Source organism: Microdochium trichocladiopsis, assembly GCF_020744255.1.
Source record: "Microdochium trichocladiopsis strain MPI-CAGE-CH-0230 chromosome Unknown B0I36scaffold_8, whole genome shotgun sequence".
In the NCBI taxonomy this organism is placed as follows: Eukaryota; Fungi; Ascomycota; class Sordariomycetes; order Xylariales; family Microdochiaceae; genus Microdochium; species Microdochium trichocladiopsis.
Genome location: NW_025763551.1, coordinates 1,065,132 through 1,092,020, shown reverse-complemented (window position 1 = coordinate 1,092,020; position 26,889 = coordinate 1,065,132). Strand labels below are relative to the sequence as shown.

Genomic DNA, 26,889 nt, shown 5'->3' with positions numbered 1-26,889 from the left:
ATATGCCTATTGGCGGGGAGATCACGTCGATATTCTGGAAAGCTGAGTGCCCTGCTGTGAGGTAGTTTAAAGCTCTGGAGTGTTGACGTTACGAAGAGTAGGTCATCCTAGGCTGCGGTGTCGTGTCTATGGTCGTGCATTTATTATTCATTTATTCGTCCCTCTTCCCTTTTCTTTGCTTTTTTCCGCCCGCCAAGAACTTTCAGACTGGGTCCAGGATCTCATGGCACGCAGACGGGCTGAGAAAAAAAAAACCATGTACCTGGAATGTTTCGACACCGGCGGCGACGGTTTCGAGCCGCGCGCTCGCTTCGTCCTCTGCGCCCCCGGAGAGGGCGCGCTTGAGATGATTGGGGTCTGGAACATGGCGAAGTTGGCAAGTGAGGTGGGAGTGAGATTTGAGGCGACGACGTACCCATCGCTGCTGTTGCTGCTGCTGTTGCTGTGGCTGCGAACGAAGTCAGCGCGAAGCCCTCGACGACGACGCTGGAACGGCGCGACATCGGCGCGGCCGACGAAGAACACTTACAGGTTGACGATGGCTTGAAGGAGGAGAGAAGGAATCACGACGACGACGACAATGCCGCCGTCGATATGTAGGGTGCTGTAGCACCTGCCACTGGTTGCCCCGGATACTGAGGCCGACTTACACGACGACCTCCGGAAAGAGAGCGCCGACAGCGATGCGCCCGCGCAGCGCCGACGAAGCGCACACGCCCCTAGGAATCGCATATGCCCAGGAACCGCATAGGCTCGAAGGTGTGAAGGAAGGCGACCAACCTCACCCAAAGAACGTCTGGCTGGTGAGAGCCATTCGTGATACGCGACGGAACCACGTAGCGTAGACGCCGCTTAGGCGTACCGAATACGTAGCGTATATTTTTCATCCGGCTTAGGCACGGTTTATTATACGATAGATTTGTAGGCTCGCGAAACCGAATAGGTAACGCGTACTAATAATAATATAATGGAATGTTTCGAGCCCACGTGTATTGTCGCGCTCTCCCGTCACTTATGATGCAATGTTGAATTCATATGTCGCTGCTGGTGCTGCCCTTCGCCCGGTCCTCACTGGAGGAGGAAGGAAGCTTGGTGGGGACTGTGCGACCGGGGTACGCAGGAGCTGTTGCTCCTTGGCTGCCAAGCTGATGCTTGTCACCCAGCCGGCCAGAGTGGGGCCCGGTTCGATCTTGTAGGTGATCCTCCCGAAATCAGGTCTGTGACTGCATTGCCGCAGCTTCCAGGATGAAGATGCTGTGCACCACTGCTGGCAGCCTGGTCGCGCAGCCAGAAGTAAGAAGCCCTGCATCCAGCATGAAACTCTTGCAGCAGCGTCTGGTGTCTCGAAAGCAACGGCACGTTGTCTAGCCTGTCCAGTCTGTTAGTCATTGAGTGGTCCGTGTGCAAAGTCTGGTCTTGGGGCAGGCAGGATCCGCGTTGAGCCGCAGCTAAGCAGGGCACTCTGACGTACATGGCCCGCCGCTGGCTCGCAAAGCATGGGAAACCCAACACAGCCAGGTCAGCTGGGACGGGATTCCTCAACTCAATCGCTCTCTGCCGAGCAGCAGAGGGAAAATGAGGGGGAGGGCAGGGCCGGCCGGACCAGGGGCAGCCTGGGCGAATGAGACTTGGCCTGGCTGGGGTCGGTTCTGGACCCAGCCCGGCGCTGCTTAGACTTGCAGTAGGTCTGGGGTCGACCAAGATCAACGACGTCATCCGCGCGTAACGCCAGCCACGCATCACCGAAGCACTTTTGGTCGGCGCAGAGCAGCACAAGCCACGCCCCCCTCTGAGCAGAATTGGGGCGTTCGTTGCCCAGCGCCCAGCTCGACATCGCGATCGGGGAGGAGGAACGACCCGCCCAGCACTTTTGTGTGTGTCTCTCTCTGTCACTCCCCCCGCCGTACCGTGGCTCTGCCCACCGGATTTGGTGTATGCACTGCTGCTGGGCGGATGCCTTCCCTGGTATGGCCCGGCTGGGGCGCCTGTCGTCATCCGTCCTGTGGCTTTCGTGTGTCTGAGGAGAATCAAGCATCCAGCGTGAGAAGCTCCTCCCCGGTGGTTCTGGCTAGCTCAGTCACGGGAATGCTATAAAGCTCTTTGTCCTCGCCCAACCTGGCTGCACTTTTTCTTCCACACCACACTCTGCATCATTGAACGAATCACACGTCAATACACAGCAACTCAACATGTCTCTTCACTGTAAGTCACCAGCCTCTCCCACAGCTGTCCCAGGAGCTCTGTCCAGAGACGAGCGAGCCGGGCTTGGCCCGTAGCTGCTCACCTGGGCAACGAAGCTATCGCTTCCTACCACCGCAGTGATGATGATGCCTGCGACAAATTGTGAATCGCCTGCTAACATATCGCGCCCTTGACCAGACCTCCCCCCCGTCAAGCCTTCGGCTATCGCCCTCGGTACCGTCTTCAACCACGGTGTTGAGCTTGCTGGTGAGTAAATTCTCCAATCGCTGCTGCAACGAGAGCCATCACGTCATCGATTCGCAATAATCGTGCTCTTCTGTGAAACAAAAAAATCACATGACACTGATGCTCATGTCTTCCCACCTGCTGCAGTTCTCACCCCGCTCCTCGGTGCCACCTACCAGCGCGCCAAGGCTGCCAACACCAAGGAGGAGTTCCTCCGCTCCAAGGAGGCCACCGGCGCCGCCGTCGCCTGGGGCACTTCCCTCGTCGGCTCTGCCCTCCAGTCCTACGGTGTTGGTGCTCTGCTCAACGCCACTGCCACTCTGAGCTACAAGGGCGCCGCCTACCTCGGTGGTCTCATCTTCCTCGCTACCTCTGCGCCTACCGTAAGTCTTAAGCATTTTTGCTCACCCACAAAACCCAATTCCAATGGCTGGTGGCGGTACGGAGGGCTAACTTTGACTGGCACGATAGTACCTCACCCAGCTCTTCACCGAGAAGCGCACCGCCGAGACCGTCGCTGTTGGTGCCGCTGCCAAGATCGTCGAGACCGTCGGTCTGTCGCTCTTCCTCACCTGGTGGGGCACTCGCACCAACCCGTTCGACTAAAGGGCTTCGTTTGATCCTTTCCTCATGGTAGGAGGACATCAACCCATCCGTGTGCCGGCCTGAGGAAGCTCCAGAGTTGAAAAAAGACCACTCTGGTGATGATCTCTTTTTGGCTTAGGGGGCACGGGTGGAGGTTGGAATGTAACAATACAGACTAGCAGCGTAATGATTATGACGAGCTGGCTCATGTGTAGTTAATAAAATATAATAACTTCCACAAACCTTGTTGCCAATGCTGTGAATACTGTAGGTCTCTAGAATGTATGAAGTTGCTTGTGGTTATCAACCTAGGAGGTGCACAGAGTAAGCCATGCCATCTCCAATATCTAAACGGCACAACACACTACACATTTCATATAATACAGCTTGCAGAACAGCTCATAGAGCGCTCGCAGATCCGGATGTCACTTGACGGCACATATGAGTTGAAAGGCAGTAGAAGCATGATTTTGACTGGCTTTCTTTTTCCAACTATGCTCAGCGAGACAAGCCATTCCGAGAAAATAAAGGACACTTGAGAGGACAAGATGAAATTTCAACACCCAGAACGCCATATTATGAAAATAAAATAAAAAGAACAATCCAGCCGCACACACGCGCCACCCTAGCGTAAGTGCCTTCGTGTACAAATGTACGTACGTATGCATACACCTCCACGTTTTTGCTGGATTTCCAACTCATATGCCGACACCAGCCCTTTTGTGTCCGCGCGTGCGGCTGTGGAAACCTCCATGTTGTGCGGCTTCCCCATGCAGGGGGCCGCTTAGGAGGAGGACCTCGGGGGGCTAACATGCTAGTCCCCTTATCCAAGGCGTGTGGGTGTGTGCAGGCAGGCGGGAATGCCGTTGATTCGACGCAATCTACGCAAACTTGAGCTGCTTGCTCTCCTTCTGCACAAGCTTGACCAGGTCCTTGTAGACCTCGGCAAAGTCCTCCTCGCCGTCCTCCTCGGCGATCGTCGCGGACGCGGACGCCGCCTTGCCGCCCGTGCGCTTCTCGGTGACCATGACGACGCTGGTGGGCCGCTTCGTGCTGCCCGCGGCGCCGAGCTCGGCGCGCGAGCTGACAAAGATGTAAGGCACGTTGACATCCTCGCACAGCACGGGGATGTGGCTGATGACGTCCATCGGGGAGATGTCGCCGGCGAGGACGACGACGCCCGGGAAGGCGGTGTTGTTGGGGCCCGCGGCGGGGGACTTGCGCAGGGACTTGACGACCTCTTTTACGCCGCGCTTGAGCGTCTTGGACTTCGCGGCTGTTGTGGGAAAAAGGGAAGGAGGGTTAGCTTTGCTGAGGTCTCGAGTCTATCTGGTGCGAAGGGGGGAGTAGGCTGGGGGAATGAGGCGCGGCGAAACACAGCTTCGTTTTGGACGTAGAGTCTCAATTGAAGAAAACCAATTGATCCCATAGCCGGCTGAGGTGATATAGATGGTGTTGTTTATTGTCGTCGTTGTGCGAAAGGGACAACAGGGAGCTGGAAGAAAGCTTTGCTTGTAAAACTCACCTTTCCGCACGGTCTTGAGGATCTTCTTGGTAGCCTTGTCGTCGGCGAGCGGCAGGGCAAAAGGCACGAGGGCGCCGACGGCGGGCGGCGCGGCGGCGAGCACCTTGTCCTCGGAAACCTCGTCGACGTTGGCGGCAGCATCGGCCTGGAGCTGGTCATCGAGGGCGGCGTTGACGGCGCTCTTGAGCTTCTCTTTCTTCTCCTTCTTTTCCTTCTTGTCCTTCTTGTCCTTGGGCTTGGTCACCCCGTCGACCTCGGCGCGCTTCGAGGCCTTGTCCTTCTTCTCCTTCTTCTCGGGTTTTGTTGCGCCCATGGTTGCGGTTGGTAGGTAGGGGGAACGGGGAGGTTTGGGTGGTGGCTGGATTCCGCGATGGTATTTTGGTACGGGAGCAGACGGGCAGGTCCTGGGTCCCTGTCTTCGTGGCCTGGCAGAGGTTGTCTGGAGGCAATTGGTCGTTCTGGCGTGGTCAATCAGCTGGCTGGCGATAGGCTGATGGTTGAACACATACAAAAAGTTGCACACACACAGAGAGTAGAGCAGAGCACAGTTATCGCGGGTGGAACCAGGGTCGCCATCTTTTTTTTCCTTGGAGCCGCGCCAGTACTCGAGCGCTGGGAGAGCTCCGAATTTTTTTTCTGCCGCCCGACCTTGCAGCTGGCAGCCGACTGGAGAAGCCAACGCTGGGGTGGGGCGCGAGGCGGTGGTCGCAGGAACCAATCACGCCAGTCTACACGGCGCCGACCTGGTCCGGCCTCTAATCATCAGTTGCACTCTTTCAAAATCCTTCCGGGAGATGCCCAGCCTTTGGGCTGCATTATGATACTGTAGCTTGGTGCAAGCCTTGAGAGGTGTGTTGACATTTCTAACTGAACAGATGTAGTCAATGCGGCCAAGTTCTGTTGAGCGAGGAGAGCTGGCCAGGAACAGAAGACAGCAGTAGGACCTCGAAATTGTCCAATCAACCTGGTCGGGTGATTCTATGGAAATGCCCCGAGTAATTTCTTGTTTTTTTTGAGACGCATTGCGTAGAAATGTTGCATTCGGATATTTGAGGTTGTCTTGGCCGGTTCGCTGGTGGTCTAGCTGCCTGCCTACCTGAGGTGTCGAAGACTCCGCTGCAGAGCATTGTCATCATGCTTCTAGTCGTAACCATGTCGCACCCAAACACCACAACTTGATGTCGTTCCTCAGCCTCACTATCCCAAAGCCTGCCCTCACGTTTCTCGAACGCGCTAGAAGTTGCGCTTGCCTGCTCCGCCCCTTCTCTCGAACAAAGACGTTGTGGTTGTCGACTCTCGACCGAAGACCCAGGCCTCGTAGATCGATCTCCCCAGGCCATCATCATGCGCGACATGCTCGGACTGGGCTCGTGGGGCCTGGCGGCGCACAGATGCCGTGCTCGTCTATTTGAGGAATTGGTGGCCCCATCCCAAGAGATTCCGTCAGCCGTGCCTTGCCAGAGAGCCCCGGAGGCCTTTCAGCGCACACGAGGCGGCCCGCCCGCATAAGTCAACAGGCGCCAATGCCCGCAAGCAGCGATCCGTGCACCCTGGGCTGTCCAGCTGTCTGTCTGTCTGATCTGCAGCTTTGGGCTTTGGCGCGGCCCAGGGACCCGGAGCCATGCCTCAGGATACGGACGCCAGTCTTTGTGGCTTGCTTGCCCCGTGAAGCAGGTGGGCACTTGTCGAGCCCCTCAGCTCAGAGCTGGCAACTGCACATACATAGCACACACATGGCTGACGTGATGCAGACAATTAGAACCCTGCTTGACAGCCCACGCCAACGATCCCTGCATGCCCACGATGCAGCAGTCAACGAGAGCCGTGCCGCACAACCTGGCCCAGACAACCAGGGCCACTCGGCTGCCCCTGCAAGCCTGCATCTGAAACACGACACTGCCCACCACCCCGGCTCGCCGCCGCCGTATGCCAGCTCCAACCACCATCCATCCCATCGCCTCTCTGTCTTCGCCATCCAGCCCGCCTTGCACTCTGATGCTCGTCCCTCACGTCACGCCGCACGAGTCGACGTCGTCGACGTCGCTCAACCCCACGCCGTGAGACACATCTTGCGGGCGGCGCTGACATCACTCAGATCTCGTGCTACGACTCTGTCTGTTCACCTTTCGCCTCTTGCCCCGGCTGCTCACGTGTCGCTGCTCTCGTGGTCAAGCAAGCTCGTAGTTCTGCGGCGAACTCTTTGCGCCAGATTGGCTCCACTCCTGAGCTACCGTGCTATATTGTTCCTTACCCGCCGTGCTAATTCACTCGGGGCCACCACTCCAAAGATAGCGCCGTAACTCTCATGGCCTGGTGTCCGTGCCTCGAGGCTAGAATCGAGAATGCACACAGGAGGCCGGTGCTCGTCCTGCTACGATGAACAGGCAGGCAGGAGCGACCCGGGGACACGGGCAACATGCGTCAATGAAGCAGGCTCGAGGAGACAGAACACTGAAGCATCCATGAGCAGGTCCCAATGCAAATGCAAATAATTAACCTAGCATTGCAACCATGTCGAAAAAGCACCTCTCGGTACCAGGGCCAGCCCACAGACTCTTCCGCCTCTGCGCACCAGCAACGGTCCCGATTGGGTTCCGCGACATGAAATTGCTGCCGTCTCACAGTGACATCCTTGTCATTCTCATGCATCCACATAACGACAGGGTCGTCTAATAATGATGGGGAGGGGGGGCGCACGCTCCACGATGCCACTATTTTCGAGAGCAGTGTAACCCCGGTCCTGGTTCCCGTCGCGCGATCCTTCGCCATGAAACAGCTGGCGGAGTCTGGTTGGACGGGTTGGACGAGCCGGGCCTGTGGTCATACAAGACGATGGTGACGCCCGGCCACGCTCTCGAGCGCCATCCTGTCCTTGGCCTACCCTTTCCGCCTCTCTGTGAGATCCTCTGGCGAGTCGTTCATTCGTTTGCGTCTTCGGTCGTTTTCCTTTCACATTCGCTCTTTCACCAGCCTGCCGGCTCATTCGCTTCTTGTGACACCCTTCTTCACCTTCTATTCTAATGTCTTATGTCCGCCTGTGGTGATATACCGACTCATTAAACTCCTTCAACCATGGCTAGTCCCCCATCCACTGCGGCGTGGTCCGACGCGGATGAGAGCAGCAACATCAGGCCCAGTGGGCTGCCACTGGACAGGTACGTGGTTGCCTTCAATCACACCTCAGTCAAACCACACACCCATGTACTCACTCATACCACACAGTATCCAAGAAGACACTGAGCCCCCGTCAACTGCTACACACTCACGCAGGACAAAGAGCTCGGTGGCATGGCCTTTTCATACCCGTAACGCCTCGGAAGCGGCCTCGACAACACTTTCCATGAAGATGAGATCGTCCTGGAATCCCCGGAATCTGTTAAGAATGGCCGACGACAATGTCAGTATCTCGCGCAGCATCGTGCCCGACTACATCCTCCACTACATGGCTGGAGAGACGCCAGAAAGCCTGGCCCAGAAGCGACAGGAGCGGGAGGAGGACGAGCGCCGTGGAGACGCACACTTGTTGCGCCGCAGAGATTCGCTCACATCAACACCAGTCGAGTTTGTCGACCTTTATTCATCAAGCACAGATCTCACCAGAGGCATCCCAAGCAGCTCGCGGAGTCATCGGAGCCGCTACTTATCTGGTTGGAGAGGGGGCCTAAGGCTGAATGCCGTCCTCGTTGGGATCGTCTTTGCTGCAACTCTAGGATGCTTGCTGGGCTCTGTGGCCCGGACGAAGAGCGTGTCTGGCGACTTCTCCGTCTTTTCGGGATCGTGTTCCGCCGCGAAGCAGACAAGCATTGGAATTCACGTCGCCATCAACATCGCCACCATTGGCCTTCTGGCCGCGGCCAACTACGCCCTACAGGTTCTCTCAAGCCCCAGCCGAGTCGAGATTGACATTGCGCACGCAAAGAGGCAATGGCTCGACATTGGAATTCCCTCGGTCCGGAACTTCAAGCACATCTCGCCAGTCCGTAGTGTCCTGGCTGCTGCAGCCATCATCTGCGCTGCAGCAGGCCAAGTAATGTAAGTCATTGGAGAGCAGCTGGAATCGATGGGGTTGTGCAGCAAGCTAACACTTGCACAGTTATAATGGAGTAATTTTCGAGACGAGAGGCCTGAATGGACCAGACTCGTGTGGTATCCACGTCAGCACCCCTTTGCTTTTGGTAGGCGCCGCGCTCAGTTTCGTGGTGCTCCTCTGCACCTGCGCGGCATTCATCCTGCCACACTTCGACCCCATCATCACTATCGGCGACGCCATCCGATCCTTTCTGCGCATTCAAGATCCGACGACAACCGAGCGCTGCTTGATGACCAAGCTCGACGTCAAACGGGGCCGATGGGCCAACCACGAGGCAAGATATTTTGCTCGGGGCCGTCACTGGTGGTTTCTCTCGCCTTCTTTCACCCGCTGGTTTTTGACAGCTCTTGCTTTCCTGGCGGTCGCAGCACCCGCCACCGTCGCCGTCATCGTCATGGTCAACAGCGATGTCGATGAGCAGTTCCCCCCTTTCGGCACCGCCACTCGGTCTACCACCTTTGTCTTTCCCCCATTCTCTAGCGACTCGACTGTGCCACGGATTGTACTTGCGGCCCTCCCGCACCTTCTTCTGGCCATCCTTTATTTGAGTGCCAACGCCATCTTCACCTGTTATTACCTGTCCCATGAGTTCAGTCTGTTTGCCCGAGAACGCCAGCAACTGCGCGTATCCTCGAACCCCGTAAGCGCGCAGACGTCGACTCTCTACCTCACATTGCCGAGGCCGGTGTCCTGGTGCCTGCTCGCGCTCTTTGCTGCCATGGGTGTCATCATGAGCCAATCGGTTTTCCCGATCATGAACCCGACGTCGTCTGAAGTCAACAACCCTAATGGCGACGTCCAAATCGGGCTTTCGTCTGTGGCCCTTGTGGCGCTGCTTGGACTGCTGGGCCTCTTGCTGCTTGTCATTCTTGGCATGGGCTTCCGGAGAGCTCAATCCGCTGCTGTTGGCGATGAAGGCGCCATTGGCAACCCGCTCGCCCTGGCAGGCGGCTCCTGTAGTGCTGTCATCAGCTCACGATGCCATGGCCGATCCGATGAGGATGGCCGGGGTGCGTTGTCGTGGGGCGTCACGGAGGAAGCCAGGGGAATGACGATCGGCCACTGCGCCTTTTCGCGAAGGGATGTGGGCATCGTGGAGGGACGAGGGCTATATGCATAAAGTGACTCTCCCGACGGGATGAGCCCACAGCCGACCACGCTACCAAAACAGTAAAATGCATTCTAAAAATACAAAACAAAGAAAACACACGATACCCTCCAAGCCGGGAAGCATCAAAAAGGCCGGGCATAAGGACAAAATGGTTCCAGGGGGTTTTTGGTTCGGGTTTAATGGCGCTCAGGACAGAGAAAAAAAGAAAAGGAGGCTGGATGCCCCTTTTATCTCGACATGTCGACATATCATCTGCTTTCTCGTTTCCGTTGTTTGGTTGTCGTTGTTGTTGTTTTTTGGCCTCTACTCTATTCTCCGACGGAAAACATGTCTGGTGTGTGTGTGTCTCGTCTGCGCTCCTAGAAAGCCGCATGTCTTTTATTTTATACCACCCTGGGAATGATCTCCCCTCTTCGTCATGTACAAAGCATGCATGCCATGTCGCGCGCTCCTCGTGTAAGATGCTACCATCAATGAATGCACCCACAGCTCCAAAGTTAAGGCCTTGATTTCGAATGGTAATAAAATGCCGAGAGAAAGTACTCATTTAAAGCCTTGTATTATGACCATCTGGTGCTAGGTCACACGCTTGGCCGCGAGGCCCAGCAACTTTGACCTTTTTTTTCCGAATGGATCCGAATGCACTCCCATGAAATAGGACGGCGAATCAGACAACACAATTCTCGTGTCTGCTGGTCACCGACATTAACAACGATAAGAGGGAGTGGAAACAAGGACAAAAACAAGGTTAGAACGTTTGTGCTATATGGTGTAAATGCTACGACTCAAGTGAAGTAAACTCCCGCTATTCTGCTTTCGAATCTTTGTCGTGTTGTACACAAGATGTTTCCATCGGGTCTCCCGCTCTCGGTGACTGAGCCCGAGGCGACCCCGTAGTGGCCCTTCCTTGCCTCGCTCTCCTCTTCCATTTCCCAGCATGGATATACAGCGAGCGAACAGCCCTCGACTTCTAGTCGGAAACGGCTTCCTCGTCCATTGCGATGCTTCCCCTGGCCTCCCGAATCGCGGCGGCCGCCTCGGCCGCGGGCGTGGCGTTGTGGTTGATTGAGGATGCGGCTGAGCCACCGCCGCCGCTCGCACCGTCTGGTTTGATGTTGGCCTTGGCCTTTTCCTGCGCCTCTATAAAACGCTCCCAGTATTCTGGGTCTTTGTCCCGGAGCTTGCCGAGAATGTACTCGCGATGTTCCTTGAAGGTCCGCATAGGGCCCTTCTCCCGAAGAATCTCGCGGAAGCTCTCGTCCTCCTCGGCAATCTCATCACAGAGGACTGATATCGTGGTGACATGTGATGGGTCGACGCTCTGCTCAACTGCAGTGAGGAACATCTCATAATGTTCTGGCCCAAGAAAACCGCGTCGGACGTGGTGGCCGGCACGTAGCATGCGGCCTTCTTCCTCGGCGATGGCCTTGTGCGTGCTGGACATGACTGAGTTGGACCTTGAATGTGATGGCGTGCGTACGTCTGTCTCAAGATCCTCCGTGTCTGATATGACGTCGTGTTCCGCAGGCACTGAGGTCTCAATCCTGGGTGCTGCCGCAGGCTTCGGATCGGATGCTGTGAGTTCGGCGGCATCATATTGCTTTGTCTCGGGGAACTCGTCCTCGAACCGTGTTATGATGTCCATGATGGTCTGGTTCAAGAACATCAACCGGTCTACAAGACGTGTCAGTTCTGGCCTTGTAAGCATATGTAGAACGCGATCACACTCACTGTAATTGTTCACATCGGCACTAGCAGCTGCCTTGGCTCTTGCCAAAGCTGGCTGTAAGCGCACCTGGATCTTACGGGCCGCCATAAGGAGATGCTTCGACATGTTCTTGGCCTTGCCTGGTGGAAGTCTGCCGCGTGACGGGCTCCTTGGTGTTTCGGGTTCCCGGAGGAATTCTCCTGAAGGTCGCCGGGTGTCGTCGCCGCGATTCTTCAGCACGCAAGCGAGGGCCTTGGCAACACCAGTCCCACCAATCACATAGTCCTCGTCCGCAGCGGGATGACCATCTACGCTTGCGATTATCGGATAGTCGTCCTCCTCTTGGCCAACGAGATCGCGTAGCACGTCTGGATACTTAAACGATATAGCCCCAGTCTCAGTTGAGTCTGTAGGAGCTGAGTCTGCAAACTCAGGCACACCCTGCAGATTCTTGAGACAATGAGCCAGAACCTGGTTTGCCAGAGCCTTCACAATCTCTCCTGATGCAGCACTGGGAGCGTCGATGTCGATCTTGATGAGAGTGTTGGACACGCGGGCAGCAGCCAAAAGTGAAGCGTATAAAGCACATGCCTCTTCTTGGTTGGCTTCGGTCTTGGCGTCTGCCAGAACTTCAAGAGCAGGGTTGTCCAGTAGGTTTATGTGTGCCAAGGTGCTTGCCTCTGGTAATATCTCGGCTAATGCAATCGCCTGCTCGGACGACATGGAGACATCTGCCAGGTGCAGCCTCCTGAGATTATGCATCTTGGGCAAGTTTCTATCTTTTTGTTAGCTCACTTGGTACACGCGTGCAATAACCTTATCAATGAGTACTTACCTGCGCAGCAACCCTAAAGCACTAGGCTCTGACTCGAACAGATCGTGGTTGTGTGAAAGGTCGAGGAATTTGAAATTTGGCAGGCTGACCAGTGCCGGGAACAGCTTGGCCATGGATGGCGGGTGCAAGTTGCAGTTCGCCAAGCTCAATGCCCAGACCGTCTTCGAGTCATCGAGCGCTGCTACCATGACATCCACATGATCTCGCAAGTCGTTGCCTCCAATGTCTAGTCCTTCGCATCTGCCCTCGCGAAGGTAGCGGGCAACTTGTTCGAACGCCAGAGCATCCAGGTGATTGTTGGCAAGTCCGAGTCGTATCAGACCAGACTTGATGCAGCCGTCAATCACGACCTTGAGCTGTTCTGAGTTCATGCCCGTTGAGGAGATGTTGAGCAGCTCGAGATCTTTCCCGCCCAGACGCTCTCCCAAAGCCCTCGAAAACAATGTCGCCAAATCGATCGGCACGGGAGATTGGTGAGAGAGATGAGGAAAATGCAGGTGATGGTGGGGCGATGGTTTCGCCTGCTCGGTCGGGCCCGGAAAGGTGAGATTCGACAAGTCGAGGTACTTGATCGACCGACACAGATGTATGAACGTGAAGATGTGTTTCCATCCTTCCACGCCAATCTTGTTGTTCTTGAGAACTAGCCTTTCGACCACGCCACCTTGTGGACTTAGATCGGCTGGGACAGTGACAGATTTTCGCCTGCGGGCTCTGGGTCGCCTGGCGGCAAGAAGTCCAGCAAGAACGACCCGCATCCCTTCGTCGGCAAGACCGCAGCCCTCCAGGATGACCTCGCGTACCGGCACGATGGCCAGGAAGTCACCGAGGGTGATGAGATCTTGAAGGGACAGAAAATAACCAGTGAGGTCTAATTTGTCAACGATGTTGTCCGTGGCCTTTGACGTCGTTTTTGGCAGCTGCAGTGTGATCTTCGTGAGGATGTCTGTCTCGCGGAGCTGGCAACATCGGCGGTATATCCTGGCGGGGTTCGTTGTTGGCGTCGACTGTACTCGCGGCGTCCCGGCAGGAAGTCTGTCGTCATTGGAGGAATCAGAGTCCAAGTGAATCTCCATTGGTATAGCGCCCTTCTCGAGTGCCTCCCTCCGTTTCTGCTCCTTTTTTGCTTTGCGCTCTGCCTCTTTTCCTTTCTTCTTCTCCTTTTTCCGTGTTGTGTCCTTCTCCGATTTTGAGTCGTCTGACCCTGCCACTGCGATGCCGTTGTCTGTTGTGGGCGCCACGGTCGCGTCGCTTTCAGCAGCCTCCTTCGGCTCCTTCGGTAGTTGTTCACCGGTGGCTTGCACGATACCCGAGCCTTCTTTCTGCTCCTTCACCGCATCCGGGTTCTTGAGTGCTTCACCCTCACCTTTCTCCGCAATCTTCTTCTTCTGTATCTTCTCGCCGGATTGTCTTGTGCCTCCTGTGCTGTCATCGCCGTATTTCGGCATGGGAGCAATTTCGACATCCACGCAGAATGCTACGCGACGGAGCTTGGCCTGGGGTAGTTCGGCCACCCGACACCTCTCTCGGTTCTTGTCGACATTGAGTATCTTGCGATCGACCAGACCATTCCCCAGCCGGTTGTTGCCGTTGTTGACATTGTTCGTGGAAGAGAGGCGACGGAAAACCCCGAGGAAGCCAGGCTGGCCGGATCTTGGCGGCGCAGGCACATAAGGGGCATCGCCATTGGGTCGTGACGCATGAGGAAGCACAGCATTTTTGCTAGGCGATATCTTTGGCAACGGTGCGATATCTTCGCCATCTCCATTGGCAGTAGGACTGGGATTGGCATTAATAGCATTACCAGGCGACCCTGAAAGCTTCAAGGCCATGCTGGAGAACCAGGAGCCACGCCGCTGCGGAGGGGTGCCTGCCGAGCTCGATAGCTTCTCGTTCGGTCCGGTCCTAGTCCCTACCGGAGCTCTTTTACCCGGAACCGTCTTGGGTGCCGTCGTCGCATTGTTGTCGGCAGATGCAGGAGGCGGGATGGGTGTGGTGGTTGAAGTTGGGGTCTTGCCGTTGGCGTCAGCCTTTGGTGTCGTGGTGCTTGGCTTTCCCGAAGGCGATATCGCATCGTTAGCCGGCGGCGACGATCCTGGCTTTGCCGTATTACGCTTCGCCAAAGCACCTATATTGACGGGCGGAATTGAGCGTTAGCAGGGAGGTCTTGCATGATAGCCCATCCTCCAAGCGCGTGGCATTTTCGTCGGGTAGACATGGAGGCTGACCTTTGTCATGTGTCATCCAGCTGACGTCCATAGTCTTCTGCTCCATGTTGACAGGTGCCGCCATCGTGGACCAGGCGAGGAGGCAGAGGAGATAGGAAGGGCGTCAGATTTGGAGGTTGTGGTTTTGTGGTTGTGGTACCGCTGCGCGGCGGGTAAAGATCGCCGGCTGCGGGCGCTCGCCTTGGAGAAATGATATCACCAGGGTGCGGTGCAGCGAACCGGCCGAGTGGGGGTCCCACAAAATAGTCGGGTCGTAGCGACTCGTTCAGCTGCGAAGGGCGAGATGCGCAGAGGGAGCCGGTCAGGGGAATACCGCTGGTGACAGGACGGAGGTCTTTTGAAGCTGCTACGATGGGGAAAGAGAGCGCAGGAGGGATTGGGAGTGGTGACAAATGCAGCGGCCTGGAGGTCCGGGGGCAAAAGGCAGGCGGCGGACGGCCTAGGTCGCCATGGCCAGCGGGAGCGAGATGTGGCAGCGGCTTGTGGTGTACGAGACCAAGGCAAGGCTGATGCGCCGAGCTTGAATAGTGGGGTTCGTTCTCGAAGGAGCGGACGGTGTCAGGCACAAATCGTCGTCGTCGTCGTCGTTGATTGTAAGCAGTAGTGGTCGTAGTGCGTGGTGAGCCGTAAACGACGCAGTATTAGAGTTGGGCGACGGTCCGGCCCTCCTTGTGCTGGTGTGGTAATCGGAAGGCAAGCCACCAGCAGGCACAACAATGCTGAGAGGCAACGTAGGGCTAAGAAGGTCAGATGAGCAGCAGCAGAGCGGCGGAGGAGGCGACCCCAGCGCCGGCAATGCAATTCGGTTTGACAGCGGACAACCTATGTCGGAGTGTGGAGGAGGCGGAGATCTCTCTAGACCGGAGGAGGAGGCGAGAGCGGGCGCAGAGAGGATGACGAGGGTGTGCTTAGCAACGATGCACAGGTGAATGGCCTGCCTAGCCCAAGGGGTGCCCTCACAAGAGTGCTTGTCGTTTGCTTGGCCCGCTTGAGAGTTCTTGTTGCAACGGCATCATCGGAGGCACTCGCTGCGTGTGCCCAGGCCGCCAGCCGCCACCCAGCAAGCCTCAGCGATGGATAGAGGGGCATCCATCAGTACTTCGAGGGCCTCGCTCACAGGGTCCTTCTGCCATGCCCTGCCCTGCCCTCGCGTCTTGGGCCTGGGCCGGGCTCCTTCTCCACGCCGCCCGGGCCCGCGCCCCATCATCCGATGGTTCCTCCAAATTACGTCTTCTCTCCACAGTCCGCCCCTGTCTGTCAGTCAGCAGATTGCAGCTCGCTCCCAAAACAGCGCGTCAGGTCCGAGTCGAGCTCGAGGGGCTCGAGTCTTCTCCCGGCCCTCGCTGCTGCAATTGTCCGCTTATCGTGGGCAACAGCATCTCTTGAATGGACTCCATTGTCCCACAGGACGCTGCCTATCTGGCCCTGAACGCCAGGCTCGACACCGGCGGCTTCAACGGCCCAGCAGGTCTCCGTGAACCCTGCAGAGACAACGCAGAGCTTGGGCCCGGGTCCACCTGCTGCAGAAGTCCGCCGAGCCCTGCGACTTCGGTGCTGGCGCGAGCACATCGCCCGCCAGCCACCCACCGGAACACTGCTTTGCCCCGTCAAATCCGGAGCTTCCGATGGGAGGAATTTCGGCCACGCCTATCACGCAGCTGCCTCAGACTCCCGAAAGGCTTGGTATTGGCAAGAACCGGAGCGCAACTCGGTAGTTGTGTCGGGGCCGGGGTCTTATGCTGTCCCCGCGTGCTTTGCTCCCAAACGTAAAGCGTTCGCATCTCCGCCCATGCAGTTGTTTGGAGAGGGTCATGCTGGTGCAGCACAGTCCCCGATAGACACTCACCAATCGCTGCTAATACCATGCCATTCCTGCCTTTGAGAAACTATTGTGTTGGGTGGTGTATTCGAACCAGAGCTCTTTCTTGTCAAATCCCGGAGAGGATCCTTCCGGAGCTCAATTCAACCCCGGCACACGCACTCTTCGTGGTATTTCACACTCACAGAGTGTTTCGCTGGTACGTCAAGGCAAGTTAACAGTGGCAATGGCCGGCGGGCCTCGGTTGCAGACTGTGCAGGACCTACAAATAGCAATCCGAGAGAGTTGGTCCTCTTCCAATGTTATTATAACCTTATCTGCCACGTCGCTGGTAAAGCCGTCACGCCTGTCTGCAAAAAAGAAAGCCTTTCAGGTAGCCAACATCCACAAGAAGCATCCCGCTCACAAGGAGAACAGCATCTCGTAGGGTGCGGCGACATGCCTTGTGCGGTACAGTTCCGCAGCGCGTGCGGATTGAGAGCACGCCCTTTCGTTGTGTGCCTGAATGCGGCTGAAAACAAGTCATCTCTTGGCTAGGTTCACCGCCACCAGAGTGCACTTTTTGGTGGGGGTTGCTGGTATCAATGTTCGGAACTAGTTGTAAGCCAGGCAACGTGGCCCAACAGCTTCAATACGCTGGTAGCACATGGCGGAACGCGAGAACCAACTTCCAATTACTCGATAAGGCAATACACAGCACGGCATCTCCACCCGCCATTTTGTGTTGTCAAGAATTCGACTTGGCACCGCGGGAGGCTTTCAAATAAGTTTTGTGCTCTCGCCACGCTCATTCAATCTTGCCGCGTGTCGCAACATTGATCTGTCTTTCTGTTGAAGAAGTATCGAGCACGTACGAGATTCCCAAACACCCCTTAGTCACGATGGGTTCCGTTCTAGAAAGCACCGATGTCAAGAACAAGCTCGAGGACCTCTCAGGCGTCGTCATCAAACCCGGGGAGAATCCTTACAATGCCCTGATCGACGCGTGCCATAGCAATCCAGTTGAGTCACCCCCAATTACACAACCGCAACAAGCTTAATTCTCCTTGAGACGCTTCATTTGCTAGTACTGGCCAAGGAAACAGCCTGCTAATCGATATGTGGCGGGGGACAGGCTGAGATTCAGGCTCTTTACTCGGCTCACCGTGTGCGGCGCAATGCTCAGCAAAAAGAGAAGTTCCTGGCTGCCGATTACAAGGAGCTCATTATCGACCAGCACCTCCTGCGCCTCGAGGACCAGTCCATCGAGCCGGGCTATGTCGACCCTCGGCACTGCATGGTTTTCTGGGGTCGACCGCCATGGCACATCATCGAGCTGGCCGCCGAGGTCCAGCGTAGGCTCAAGGTCGCGGCGCCAAGTGAGTGCTCTTCTCGTCTAGGTCCCGTTCTTGTGTCCATCACGACGCAACCTCTTCACGCAATCAAAGCCGCAGACCGGATCTAAATCACTGACTATACACCTCCATGGCAAGGCCTCTGGCTCATGCCCATGCCTCGGATGCACATCACAGCACTGGAGCTCGCCCACTCGCGCACGGCCGAGGAGATCGCCGCGATCCGGACCACCCTGGAGCCCGCGATACCGGCCATCGCCAACCACACGCTGCACCACCGCGCGCGCCTCGTGAAGCCCATGGTGTCATACGACCTGTCCGCCCTGGCCCTGTCCTTCCTCCCCGCGGCGGGTGAAGTCTCGCCCACGTCCGCACCGGCGACGTCGGCCAGCGTGTCTGACACCACCACCACCACCACCACCACCATGAAGCAGCACGACGACAATTACACCTACCACCACCTCCGGCGCGATCTATGGAACACCTCCAAGGACGCCGGGCTGCAGATCGACTCCCGGTACGTCGTGCCCAGCGCGCACATCACGCTGGGGCGGTACCTGACGGACGCGGACCACGACACCCCGGAGAAGCGCGCGTCGTGGGTCGCTGCCATCGACGAGGTCAACGCCTGGCTCGAGGCCGAGGTCTGGGACAAGGAGGATGTCGCGGCGGCGCAGTGGCTCGTCGGTCAGGAGAGGGGGCTGGATGTCAGGGTGGGGACCCTGTGGTATGGCGGTGGGAGGACTGTCATGACTGGCGAGGGATTCTAAGATGAGGTTTTTGTCCCGTCTTTGTTGTTCGTCGTGCTTGTTTTGCCCAGTAGATTAGGGGCACAATACAATTAACCAACGGGGGAGGAAGCATGTGTTTGCCAATCCGCTAGATAGACGGCCAAGAGCAGGGTTGCTGAGTACACCACCAACCCGCGTATACCTCAAGTAGACATCACCTGGCAAGTACCAGACCTAGAGAACGGACGACGTACATTCGGATGCACAGGATGAGAACTAAGCACAAGATGAAAACCGTGACCTGTTTGAAAGTTGTGCGCATCGGAGGGCACGGCCTACATGTTCTGGTTAGACACACTCGCTTCAGGCATGTCGGACCAGATGCGTCATGACGTGGCACAAGTTTGCTGCTCGACGTCTTTTCATCATTTTGCTTGTATTTCTGATCGGTTCTCATATACGCCAGCCAGATCCCATTTGCTCCAAAGACTCCAGTTCCCTAGGTTGCAGTGATTCCAAAACCCAAGACCAAGCTTCACACGGGGTTACAGGCTGTGGCGGCGGTGGCGGCGGCGGTGCGTGTAGGTCATTGGTATATTTTCTTAGTTATACCTGCCGACCTAAGAGACATCTGGCGAAATCTTGTCCGAGGCAGGGCCTCCCGTTTTTTTCTTTTCTTGGCTTCATAGACACCACCCCAGGTCTCAAAAGATGCTATATTTTGACTCCTGTCGCCAGATAGTGTGTGTGTATGTCGTGTCATGATTTGTTATCCCACCCGCACCCAAGGCCATGATTGAACCACCGTGAATCCCCCTCCCGTGTTGTGCTTGTGTCGCGCGTGATGTGCGATGATGTGTGTGCGTGTAAAATGAGACCGAAGCGCAATAAGACCGAGTTTGATTTGTGAAATAATGCGATTAGAAAACAAGAGCGGCACCCTTGGTCTTCTTGTCACCACTGTTCAAGAGGTAAGAGATAGCAGTCAGTAATCGCCCGATTATAGAGACCTGGGAGAGGAAGGGGAAAACCCAAGACGTACCCAAGCTCGAAGTGCTTGCAGCGCTTCAGCGCCAGCTGGAGCTTAGTCTTGCAGGCAACGCATTCCAGTCTCAGGACGACCTTCTTTGTCGTCTTGGCCTTCTTGTGGAACACGGGCTTGGTCTGACCACCGTAACCGGACTGCTTGCGGTCGTAACGTCTCTTTCCTTGCGCGAAGAGCGAGGCCTATACAACAGAGTGGTCCAAGTCAGATGTTTGGTCTTGGTTGGGAGTGCGCCAGCTTCTTCGAGTCAAAAGACTTGTGTGAAATCACACAATTCCATACTCGAGAGAAACGGCTGACATGTCGTAGTCATGGGTCGTCGCGTACCTTGCCAGCCTTGTACTGGGTGACCTTGTGCTGGGTGTGCTTCTTGCACTCCTTGCCCTTGCAGTAGGTCTTACGGGTCTTGGGAATGTTGACCTGGAGATTAATCCGGATCAGTCTGAGCCCTTGCAATATGGATGCGCCTCTTCAACGCCCGTGCCAGTTTCATGCTTCGGTCGTCTGTGATGGTTGAATCCGGAGCTCATGTTCGACAATCTGTTGATCGCGCGTTCCAAAAGTTGCTTGACATGGTGCACCCGGCGACTTTCAAAATCGGACGATGAGCGAGCGGCCAGGTAGGCCAAGGTTGAGAGCTCCCTCCATCGTCATCATCCTATCATTCGTGGTGCTGGCTGGCTGCAATCTCTCTGTCTCCTCTTCGCACGGGAAATTTCGCATGATCGGACCGGACGGGAAGCATGAAAACGTGGCTTGTATTGCGGGCGGGCGTCGATTCGAAGGTGTGCATAATAATGTGTTTTCCGAGCGTGGCTGCTTACCATTTTGACGACGTTTCGCGATGGCGCGTATCTCGAGAATTGCCGGGTTGGTTGTGGTGAGGTGGTGTTGACTTGATGGATCTGGAACTTGCCCCGGGATGCCGATTTTCTCGAATCAAAAAAGTGTGCGAGTCGAGAATTGGTGGAGGGGGGTTGTGCAGCACGGGCCACATGCGCGGCAACCGAGCCCGACTGTGGCTGGTGACCGTGGCTCATGGGGCAAGCCCCGTCGCGCTTCCAAGGTTACTATGATGGCTCAGTTTTCGGACACCAACCTTGGAAGCTTTGAGTGTCCGCATTTAGCGGCGGGTTCGATCATCACCCCATGGCGCTTCGGAGGTCGTTAAGACTGATTGACGTCTCAGCTCCACATGCGAAGCTCTGGAGAGAACGGGATGTTCAGAAACGTTACCTCGATGCGTGTCAAGAATGTCACTCATATCTCTACGTTCTACAGTGTGAAGTGCGATCATTGATATCGTCATGCATACATCTATTCGACACTGTCTGCTCTGTGAATGGCCTGCACATTGAAGCAGAGGCGGCTGCTTTTCTGAGGTTGACGTCAAGCCTCAACCATGAGACAAAGCCACAGGTATCTGCAATAATACTATAAAATAAGGGCCATGTACAAAACCGCATCTCAATATTGTCATCAAAGGCTTCGTCCCATCATCCAAGAGTAACAATCAACCAACAGAAAAACAGAAGCATGAGGAAAAATCAATAAGCCAAACCCCATAGCCAGCTTAGCGTGGCCAGACGCCCCGTGGTGACCGAAGATGTGAAGCTCTCACCTCGGAGCAAGCATCATCCATCCCCATGCACACGGCCGTAGCCCCCTTTGGGACCTCCACTGCTTGCTCTTTCGACTGATTCCAAACCCGTCTACGCACTGCAACCACCACCTCCCACGCATCTGATTTTAACTCCTCACATCCGAAATGACTGACCCGTCATAAACTTGAGCTACAGCCTCCTTCCTGCCTCATCGTGCTGTCACAAAGACGCCCAATCCAACAGACCACGCTCATTACCAAAGAAAGCCGTGACGTGACCGTATCACGTCTGCCACGAGGCTTGTACCAGGCAGGGAGAACGCGCAACCCAGGTATCATCCAACGCCAAGAACGCCAGCAAACGCGATTCTTCGAAGAGAACTGCTGTCAAAGACTGGCAGTACGGATATTCCTCGCTGGCGCGCGAGCTTCACCGTGTGCGCAGCCTTTCCAGTAGCCCCCGTTTCCCGGGCAGACACTGCTCAATCACTTCTTCAGCACAGCATCGTAGATGCTGAACAGGGCAGTGATGGCAGAGCCGACCAGGACGCCCTTGTAGCCGCCGTAGACAGCCGTGTTGATGCGCTCGATCGAGCTGGGGCTCACCCACCCACCAAACGTGACGCCTTGGCCATAGACCACAAACGAGATGACGGCCTTGACCACGCTGAAGGTCAGCGGGTCCACAACATAGTCGGGCGCGGGAGCCGTGCGGCGGGTAACACGACCATGGTGGGCACCAGTGGTCAAGTTGACGAAGTAGCCCGCCAGTGTGGGCAGAATGGTACTTGTAAAGGCCCAGAGCAGCGCAGGGTTCCAGAAAGAAGACGTCAGAAGCAGGAACAAGTCGGGGACGAATACTGGGTAATCCTTGGTGCCCAGCAAAGAAATTGCCGGGAAGGTAAAGGCGTAGCGGTCGGTGAGTAGTTCGGGTCGGAGGAAGTACAACTCAAAGGCGGAGATGAGGAACAGGACCGAGGTGACCGAAGAGAGGCTCTCCCGCGTCGCATTAGTGGCCTCGGTGATGCCAGACTCCTTGTATATCGAAGCAGCACGCACGCGGACAGCCTGGGTGGAGCGGTCGACGGCGTTAGCAACGTCTGCAGGCGTGGCTGGCAGAGGAATGCGCTGGGCGAGCGAGAGCGCGCGGCCAGGGGTCTGGACCAGCGCACTGGAAATGGCGGTTGGTTCCGACTCGGAGCTGTCGAGGTTGAACGTCAGCGCGTGCTTCGTGATTGTTGCCACAATCATTGGGCTTGTCGATGCGACTTACTCCTGGTTGACAAGGTCCTCGACACTCTTTGTCGCCCTGCGCTTGGCTACGCGCAGCTTGTCTGTCACCTCGGCATCCTTCTTGACGGGCGAGCCAGCCGCCTTGGCACGACTCGAGTAGTAGGGCGCGAGCTTCGAGTCTGACGAGAACTGGTTCGAGTTCTCGGCGAGATACTCGTCAAGGGCCAGCTCGAGCTCCGTCTTCTTGAGAGATTCGTAGCTGGGAGGGGTCCGAAGTTAGCTTGGGCCTGACGCGCGGCAACGCGGAACAAGGCTGTGTATTCGATGCATCATCTCCATTGATCCTGCTTGATATTCCAACATCTGGTGGCACAGAGGCGACAAGCGAGCTTTCAGATCTTGACGCGCTGCAGTTGTATCGTCGTCGTTGCAAAAGTGGGTTGCTGTCGCGCGCCGTAGGGCTGCAAGCGGCGCGAAGCTCTAGCTCCACACGCACGCGAAACACCAGGCGCGACAACGTAGACAGGATCTGTGGTGCTTGTGACGCGTGCGATAAAAGGCGCCATATGTGGCAGGGCAAAGGGAATGATGCAGACGATGCTAGGGAATGGGTGGAAAAAGAAACGACCGTTTTGCGACGCGTCAGAGGCGATGCGCGCGGCGGCGAGGTTGCGACTTACTTCTTGAGCCCGGTGTGCTGCGCGAGCTCGGTAAGGTCAGACTTGCGCTGCCTCGACAGCCAGGTGGTGGTTGCGCCGGACATTGTAGCGGTGTAAGTTGGGAGAGCAGTGAAGTTTAAGAGTGCTGGGCAGAAGGTATGTTGGCAGTGGTATAGATGCAGAGAATCGCATGCAGGACGCGACGCTGATATGACGGCAGAAGCTCGATTGCGATAGGATCTGGTGGAGAGAGAAGGAGGGGAGCTCTGAGGGCACTGACGGCGCGGGTGGCCCGTGGTGAAGTATGTAGCTTCGTGGCCGAGCGTGCAGGTGGGTTGTGACAGCTGGGCAGCTCTGGGGGAGGCACCGGGAGTTGCTGGTGATCGGCGGGCCACCCAAGAGGGACAGAGCGCCTGAGCTAGCCCTGTTGGCCGTTGGCGGGTATCTCGCCGAGCTCGCGAGGGGGGTCCCTTGTTTACTTTCTCGAGGCTTGTTGTTGTCATGGCTGTTTTGGGCGACATCCTGCCAATGACCCCTGCGCCGACCTACGTTTGTCCCAAGAGAACGCTTAGTCATCTATATTTTTACCTCTGTCCTGCTGTCTCCTTGATTGTTCTCTTCTTCTCTGTCCCTATGACATAAGATCGCGCCAGAACATACACAGGATTCATAGGCGTGGTTTCGCTCGATGTTTTCGGCACCTTGGCGGTCGCGGGATGCTGTGAGACAGAAGCGGGAGGTGCGGATCTGTGGTCAAATCCGGCGGGATCGAGGCGGAGCTGCTATACTGGTGCAGATTTCTTGCAGGCGCTCACATGTGAGGTTCGTGCAAAGGCACTTGCGCATAGAGCAATTTAGGATTGGGCAAACTTAAACAAGCCTACCTCAAGGTAGGCAACCATGGGAAACGTGACAACAACACAGCAATTGGGACGCTGGATGCCCAAGCATGGGGCAGAGCCATGGCGATGTAGTCTGCCGCCAGCACAGGAAAGACCAAGAGTGCCCCGAGATGGGAGCCCTGGTGTCGCTCCAGCAACAGTTGCAGTTGAACGAGCCACAAACCAGGGCATTAGTTCTCTCTTCCTGACTGCGTGGCAGTCAATTGAAGAACCAGGGGCTTCGAACGATCACTCGATTTTTAGGCCGATATTCACTGAGTAATTGCTGAGCCTTGATTCATCATACATCTCGTCTTTCATTTCAAATGCCGTGGTATCTACATGCAATGGGCGCTACAGCTAGGCACGTCCTCTAAATGCTGGCGTCAACGAAATTGACGAACCGCTCTTCCCCTCTCCTGACCAGTCTGATGGGCACATGGTCGTTGCCGTGAAGCTTGAGCGTCAACATGCTTGACGCCTTGAGAATCGTTGCCCTCGCCTTGTCCTGCGCCTTCTTGTACACCTTGGCGCGCTCCTCACGGCTCATGGCGGCAACCTCCTCGTCACTGGCCCATTCGTCCACCGCGAGTTCCACGCTGTAGTTCTGAAAGATGACAGACACGGCCGCGAGCAGTTCGGCCTGCGCAATGCGGCGGCCCAGGCAAGACCGGGCGCCGTCAGAGAACGGCAGATACGCACCGCGTGGTGGGCGGTAGAGCTGGGCGCTCGTGTCGGGGCCGGAGAAGCCGCCAAAGTCCTCGGTGTCGGCACCCTCGACCTCGCCGGGTCCCGTGTCGCCGAGCGTGCCGGTCTGAAACCACCGTTCAGGGACAAAGTCGTCAATGTCTGTCTCGGCATCTGTGAGCTTGCTTGGCTTGGTTGGCCAGTATCGCGGGTTACGGTGCACCGCGACAATAGTCACGCTGACCTGAGTGCCTTGGGGAACCATGTATGTCTTGCCGTCGACGTGCACGGGCTGGTCCTGACCAGGGGACACAATCTTGGGCACTACGACTACCGGCGGCAGCAGGCGTAGAGTCTCGTTGACCACAGCTGCCACCATCGACGCCGAAAGCGGATTCACGTTCTCTTCAAAATCCCACGTGCTGGGGTCGCTCTTGCCAAGGAGGCGGTCCACGTCGGCCTGAAGTTTGCGCTGGGCGTCTGGGTTGGCAGCAAGCTCGAGAACAGTGAAGTGCATGACGTTCGCGGTGGTCTCGTGACCTGCAACAATCATGATGAAGGCGTTGCCGATAATCTCAGGGTCGGTCAGCTGCATCGTCTTGCCGCTGGTCTTGGCGGACCCATTCGCAGCCTTCTCGCCGTAGCTCGTCTTGACCAGAGATCCCATGATATCCATGCCCTCCTCCTTGTCGTGGCGGCGCACATCCTCGATTTTATCCTTCAGAAATTCTTGCATGAACTGCAGATAGTTCTTCTCCGCATCGTCGGCAAACTTTGCGTTCTTCATGGGTAACGCGCCTGGAGACAAAGTCAGTACGTGCCATGGCGACGTGCGTTTTGATCCAGAAGGAAAGACATACGTCGTGCCCACTTCGGGGTCAGAAGAAGAAATAGAATGTGATGCAAGGTGTACGCTAGGGAGTCCTTGAAGCTCATCGTGTGTTGTTCGGGAGCATCGAGACTGGCGTATTTGGCCAGTCGAGCATCGGTACCAGCAGGTAAGCTCTCGCCGGGCCAAAACATTTTTACGCCAAAGCCGGCATACATGATGATGTTGAGGGTGAGAGCCATGGTGTCCTGCTCGACCGTCTTGATGGTCTTGTTTCCCTGGCCGTCGGCACCAAGCCACTGGTTGATGAGCCCGAACGTCTGCTTGACAGACTCTCGCCACACCAGAGCCGCATTCTTCTCGTTGAATGAGGCCGAGGTGATTCTGCGATGCATCCGCCACAGTTGACCTTCGGTGGTGAGGACATTATGTCCGTACTGAGAGAGCAGAGAATAGGCGGCAGTGTCTTTGGGAAACGCCTCGCGCTTAGAAGTGACTTGGTGGATGACCTGGGCATCATCTGTGTATAGCATAAGCCTGCCGGGTGAGACGATGATGAAGGATGTGCCGAGAGCCTCAAATGGCTTGTGGTTGTCACGATAATGCCAGTTTGCATTCAGGACCCTTGCGATGGATAGGCATCGTCAGTCTAGAGATTCCCAAGGCATGCGATCAGAAGGCTTACGGCAGTTGTTTCTCCCAATATTTTCGGGGTAGAAGCTTGAACGCACGCAGCCATAACTTATTGGTGAGCTGGGCGACAGGGGACAGCGGGTGTAGGGCTGTCCGCAGAGTCAGTGTCAAGGAGACGCACGGAGATTACACATTGCAAAGGGACATACGGGAGATGTAATAAGGCAGGCCAGACTGCTTGGCGCGCTCAATGTTTGCCCGGAGGTTGGATACCGTCGAGTAGAAGCTGTACAGGGCAGATGCCAGCACAAGCAACGAGACGGAGGCAAGCATGCTGCCGAGAGGTCGGGTTCACTCGGTGTGTTTGTGGGGGGGGGGATCTTTTGAGAGCAACTCTGTAGCCAGGGCACAAGTCTTTGGATAATAATGAGGTTCCACTAGCCACGGGACAGGATCAGGTCGAGCGTGAGAGGGGCGACGCCCAGCTCGCGGAGGCTTGCAAGTGGCGGCGGCGAGACAAGATATTGCGAGACGGAGAGGGAACGGGTGCGGGTTGCCAACTACGTACTGAAAGAGCCCGGGTGCCAAAGGATCGCGTGATGTCAAGCCGGGAGGGACGGAGAGAGGGGAAAGGAGAGCAGAAAGACGACAGGAATCGAAGAAACAAAGCGGAATGTTTCACCATCCATGATGGCCACGTTCCTGTGGCATACATAAATCTGGTTGACCTAAGGAGGTAGCGAGCCAAGCTAGCGGCAACGAGGTGGCCATGCAGGGGTGCCCGCGCTCCGACCAATGCTTGACGGACGTCGTCTCGGATCGAGCTGATCCCGGACCACGCTAGGTCCCGGCTCCTTCCCAGGTGCGTCGTCCATGTATGTAGGTACACCTGGGCACACATGCAAGCGAGTGCCGGCCAACAGCGG

At 56.4% G+C, this 26,889-nt stretch overlaps 8 protein-coding genes across 8 annotated transcripts; 4 read left to right on the top strand and 4 right to left on the bottom strand.

Annotated features, from left to right (window-relative positions):
* The first annotated feature begins 1,716 nt into the window (after positions 1 to 1,716).
* On the top strand, positions 1,717 to 3,254 carry B0I36DRAFT_329683 (uncharacterized protein). Its single transcript, XM_046154739.1, has 4 exons — positions 1,717 to 2,202; positions 2,380 to 2,448; positions 2,575 to 2,810; positions 2,899 to 3,254. Exons 1-4 carry the CDS (start codon positions 2,190 to 2,192, stop codon positions 3,031 to 3,033), a joined length of 453 nt encoding a protein of 150 aa, XP_046009224.1. The 5' UTR covers positions 1,717 to 2,189; the 3' UTR covers positions 3,034 to 3,254.
* A 639-nt stretch (positions 3,255 to 3,893) lies between these two features.
* B0I36DRAFT_365636 (50S ribosomal protein L30e-like protein) lies at positions 3,894 to 4,850 on the bottom strand (the record flags this gene model as incomplete). The annotated part of the gene is made up of 2 exons (XM_046159176.1): positions 3,894 to 4,288; positions 4,538 to 4,850. 2 exons carry the CDS (start codon positions 4,848 to 4,850, stop codon positions 3,894 to 3,896), a joined length of 708 nt encoding a protein of 235 aa, XP_046009223.1.
* Positions 4,851 to 7,513: 2,663 nt separating this feature from the next.
* Positions 7,514 to 9,832, top strand: B0I36DRAFT_152648 (uncharacterized protein). Its single transcript, XM_046148535.1, has 3 exons — positions 7,514 to 7,692; positions 7,771 to 8,569; positions 8,631 to 9,832. Exons 1-3 carry the CDS (start codon positions 7,650 to 7,652, stop codon positions 9,745 to 9,747), a joined length of 1,959 nt encoding a protein of 652 aa, XP_046009222.1. The 5' UTR covers positions 7,514 to 7,649; the 3' UTR covers positions 9,748 to 9,832.
* Positions 9,833 to 10,453: 621 nt separating this feature from the next.
* Positions 10,454 to 14,968, bottom strand: B0I36DRAFT_152653 (uncharacterized protein). The gene is made up of 4 exons (XM_046148536.1): positions 14,510 to 14,968; positions 12,282 to 14,409; positions 11,470 to 12,221; positions 10,454 to 11,412 (listed from the first exon to the last, which is right to left on the bottom strand). The coding sequence occupies exons 1-4, from the start codon at positions 14,571 to 14,573 to the stop codon at positions 10,709 to 10,711; spliced, it is 3,648 nt and encodes a 1,215-aa protein (XP_046009221.1). The 5' UTR covers positions 14,574 to 14,968; the 3' UTR covers positions 10,454 to 10,708.
* A 2,241-nt stretch (positions 14,969 to 17,209) lies between these two features.
* Positions 17,210 to 18,432, top strand: B0I36DRAFT_365633 (60S ribosomal protein L44; the record flags this gene model as incomplete). The annotated part of the gene is made up of 3 exons (XM_046159175.1): positions 17,210 to 17,329; positions 17,443 to 17,686; positions 17,801 to 18,432. 3 exons carry the CDS (start codon positions 17,210 to 17,212, stop codon positions 18,430 to 18,432), a joined length of 996 nt encoding a protein of 331 aa, XP_046009220.1.
* An 881-nt stretch (positions 18,433 to 19,313) lies between these two features.
* Positions 19,314 to 23,037, bottom strand: B0I36DRAFT_365632 (uncharacterized protein; the record flags this gene model as incomplete). The annotated part of the gene is made up of 6 exons (XM_046159174.1): positions 19,314 to 19,353; positions 19,436 to 19,620; positions 19,766 to 19,858; positions 21,543 to 22,242; positions 22,315 to 22,533; positions 22,955 to 23,037. 6 exons carry the CDS (start codon positions 23,035 to 23,037, stop codon positions 19,314 to 19,316), a joined length of 1,320 nt encoding a protein of 439 aa, XP_046009219.1.
* A 511-nt stretch (positions 23,038 to 23,548) lies between these two features.
* Positions 23,549 to 23,933, top strand: B0I36DRAFT_329665 (uncharacterized protein). Its single transcript, XM_046154738.1, has one exon. The coding sequence runs from the start codon at positions 23,622 to 23,624 to the stop codon at positions 23,805 to 23,807; it is 186 nt and encodes a 61-aa protein (XP_046009218.1). The 5' UTR covers positions 23,549 to 23,621; the 3' UTR covers positions 23,808 to 23,933.
* A 254-nt stretch (positions 23,934 to 24,187) lies between these two features.
* Positions 24,188 to 26,296, bottom strand: B0I36DRAFT_365631 (cytochrome P450; the record flags this gene model as incomplete). Its single annotated transcript, XM_046159173.1, has 4 exons — positions 24,188 to 25,299; positions 25,362 to 25,954; positions 26,016 to 26,112; positions 26,173 to 26,296. The coding sequence occupies 4 exons, from the start codon at positions 26,294 to 26,296 to the stop codon at positions 24,188 to 24,190; spliced, it is 1,926 nt and encodes a 641-aa protein (XP_046009217.1).
* Positions 26,297 to 26,889: the final 593 nt, after the last annotated feature.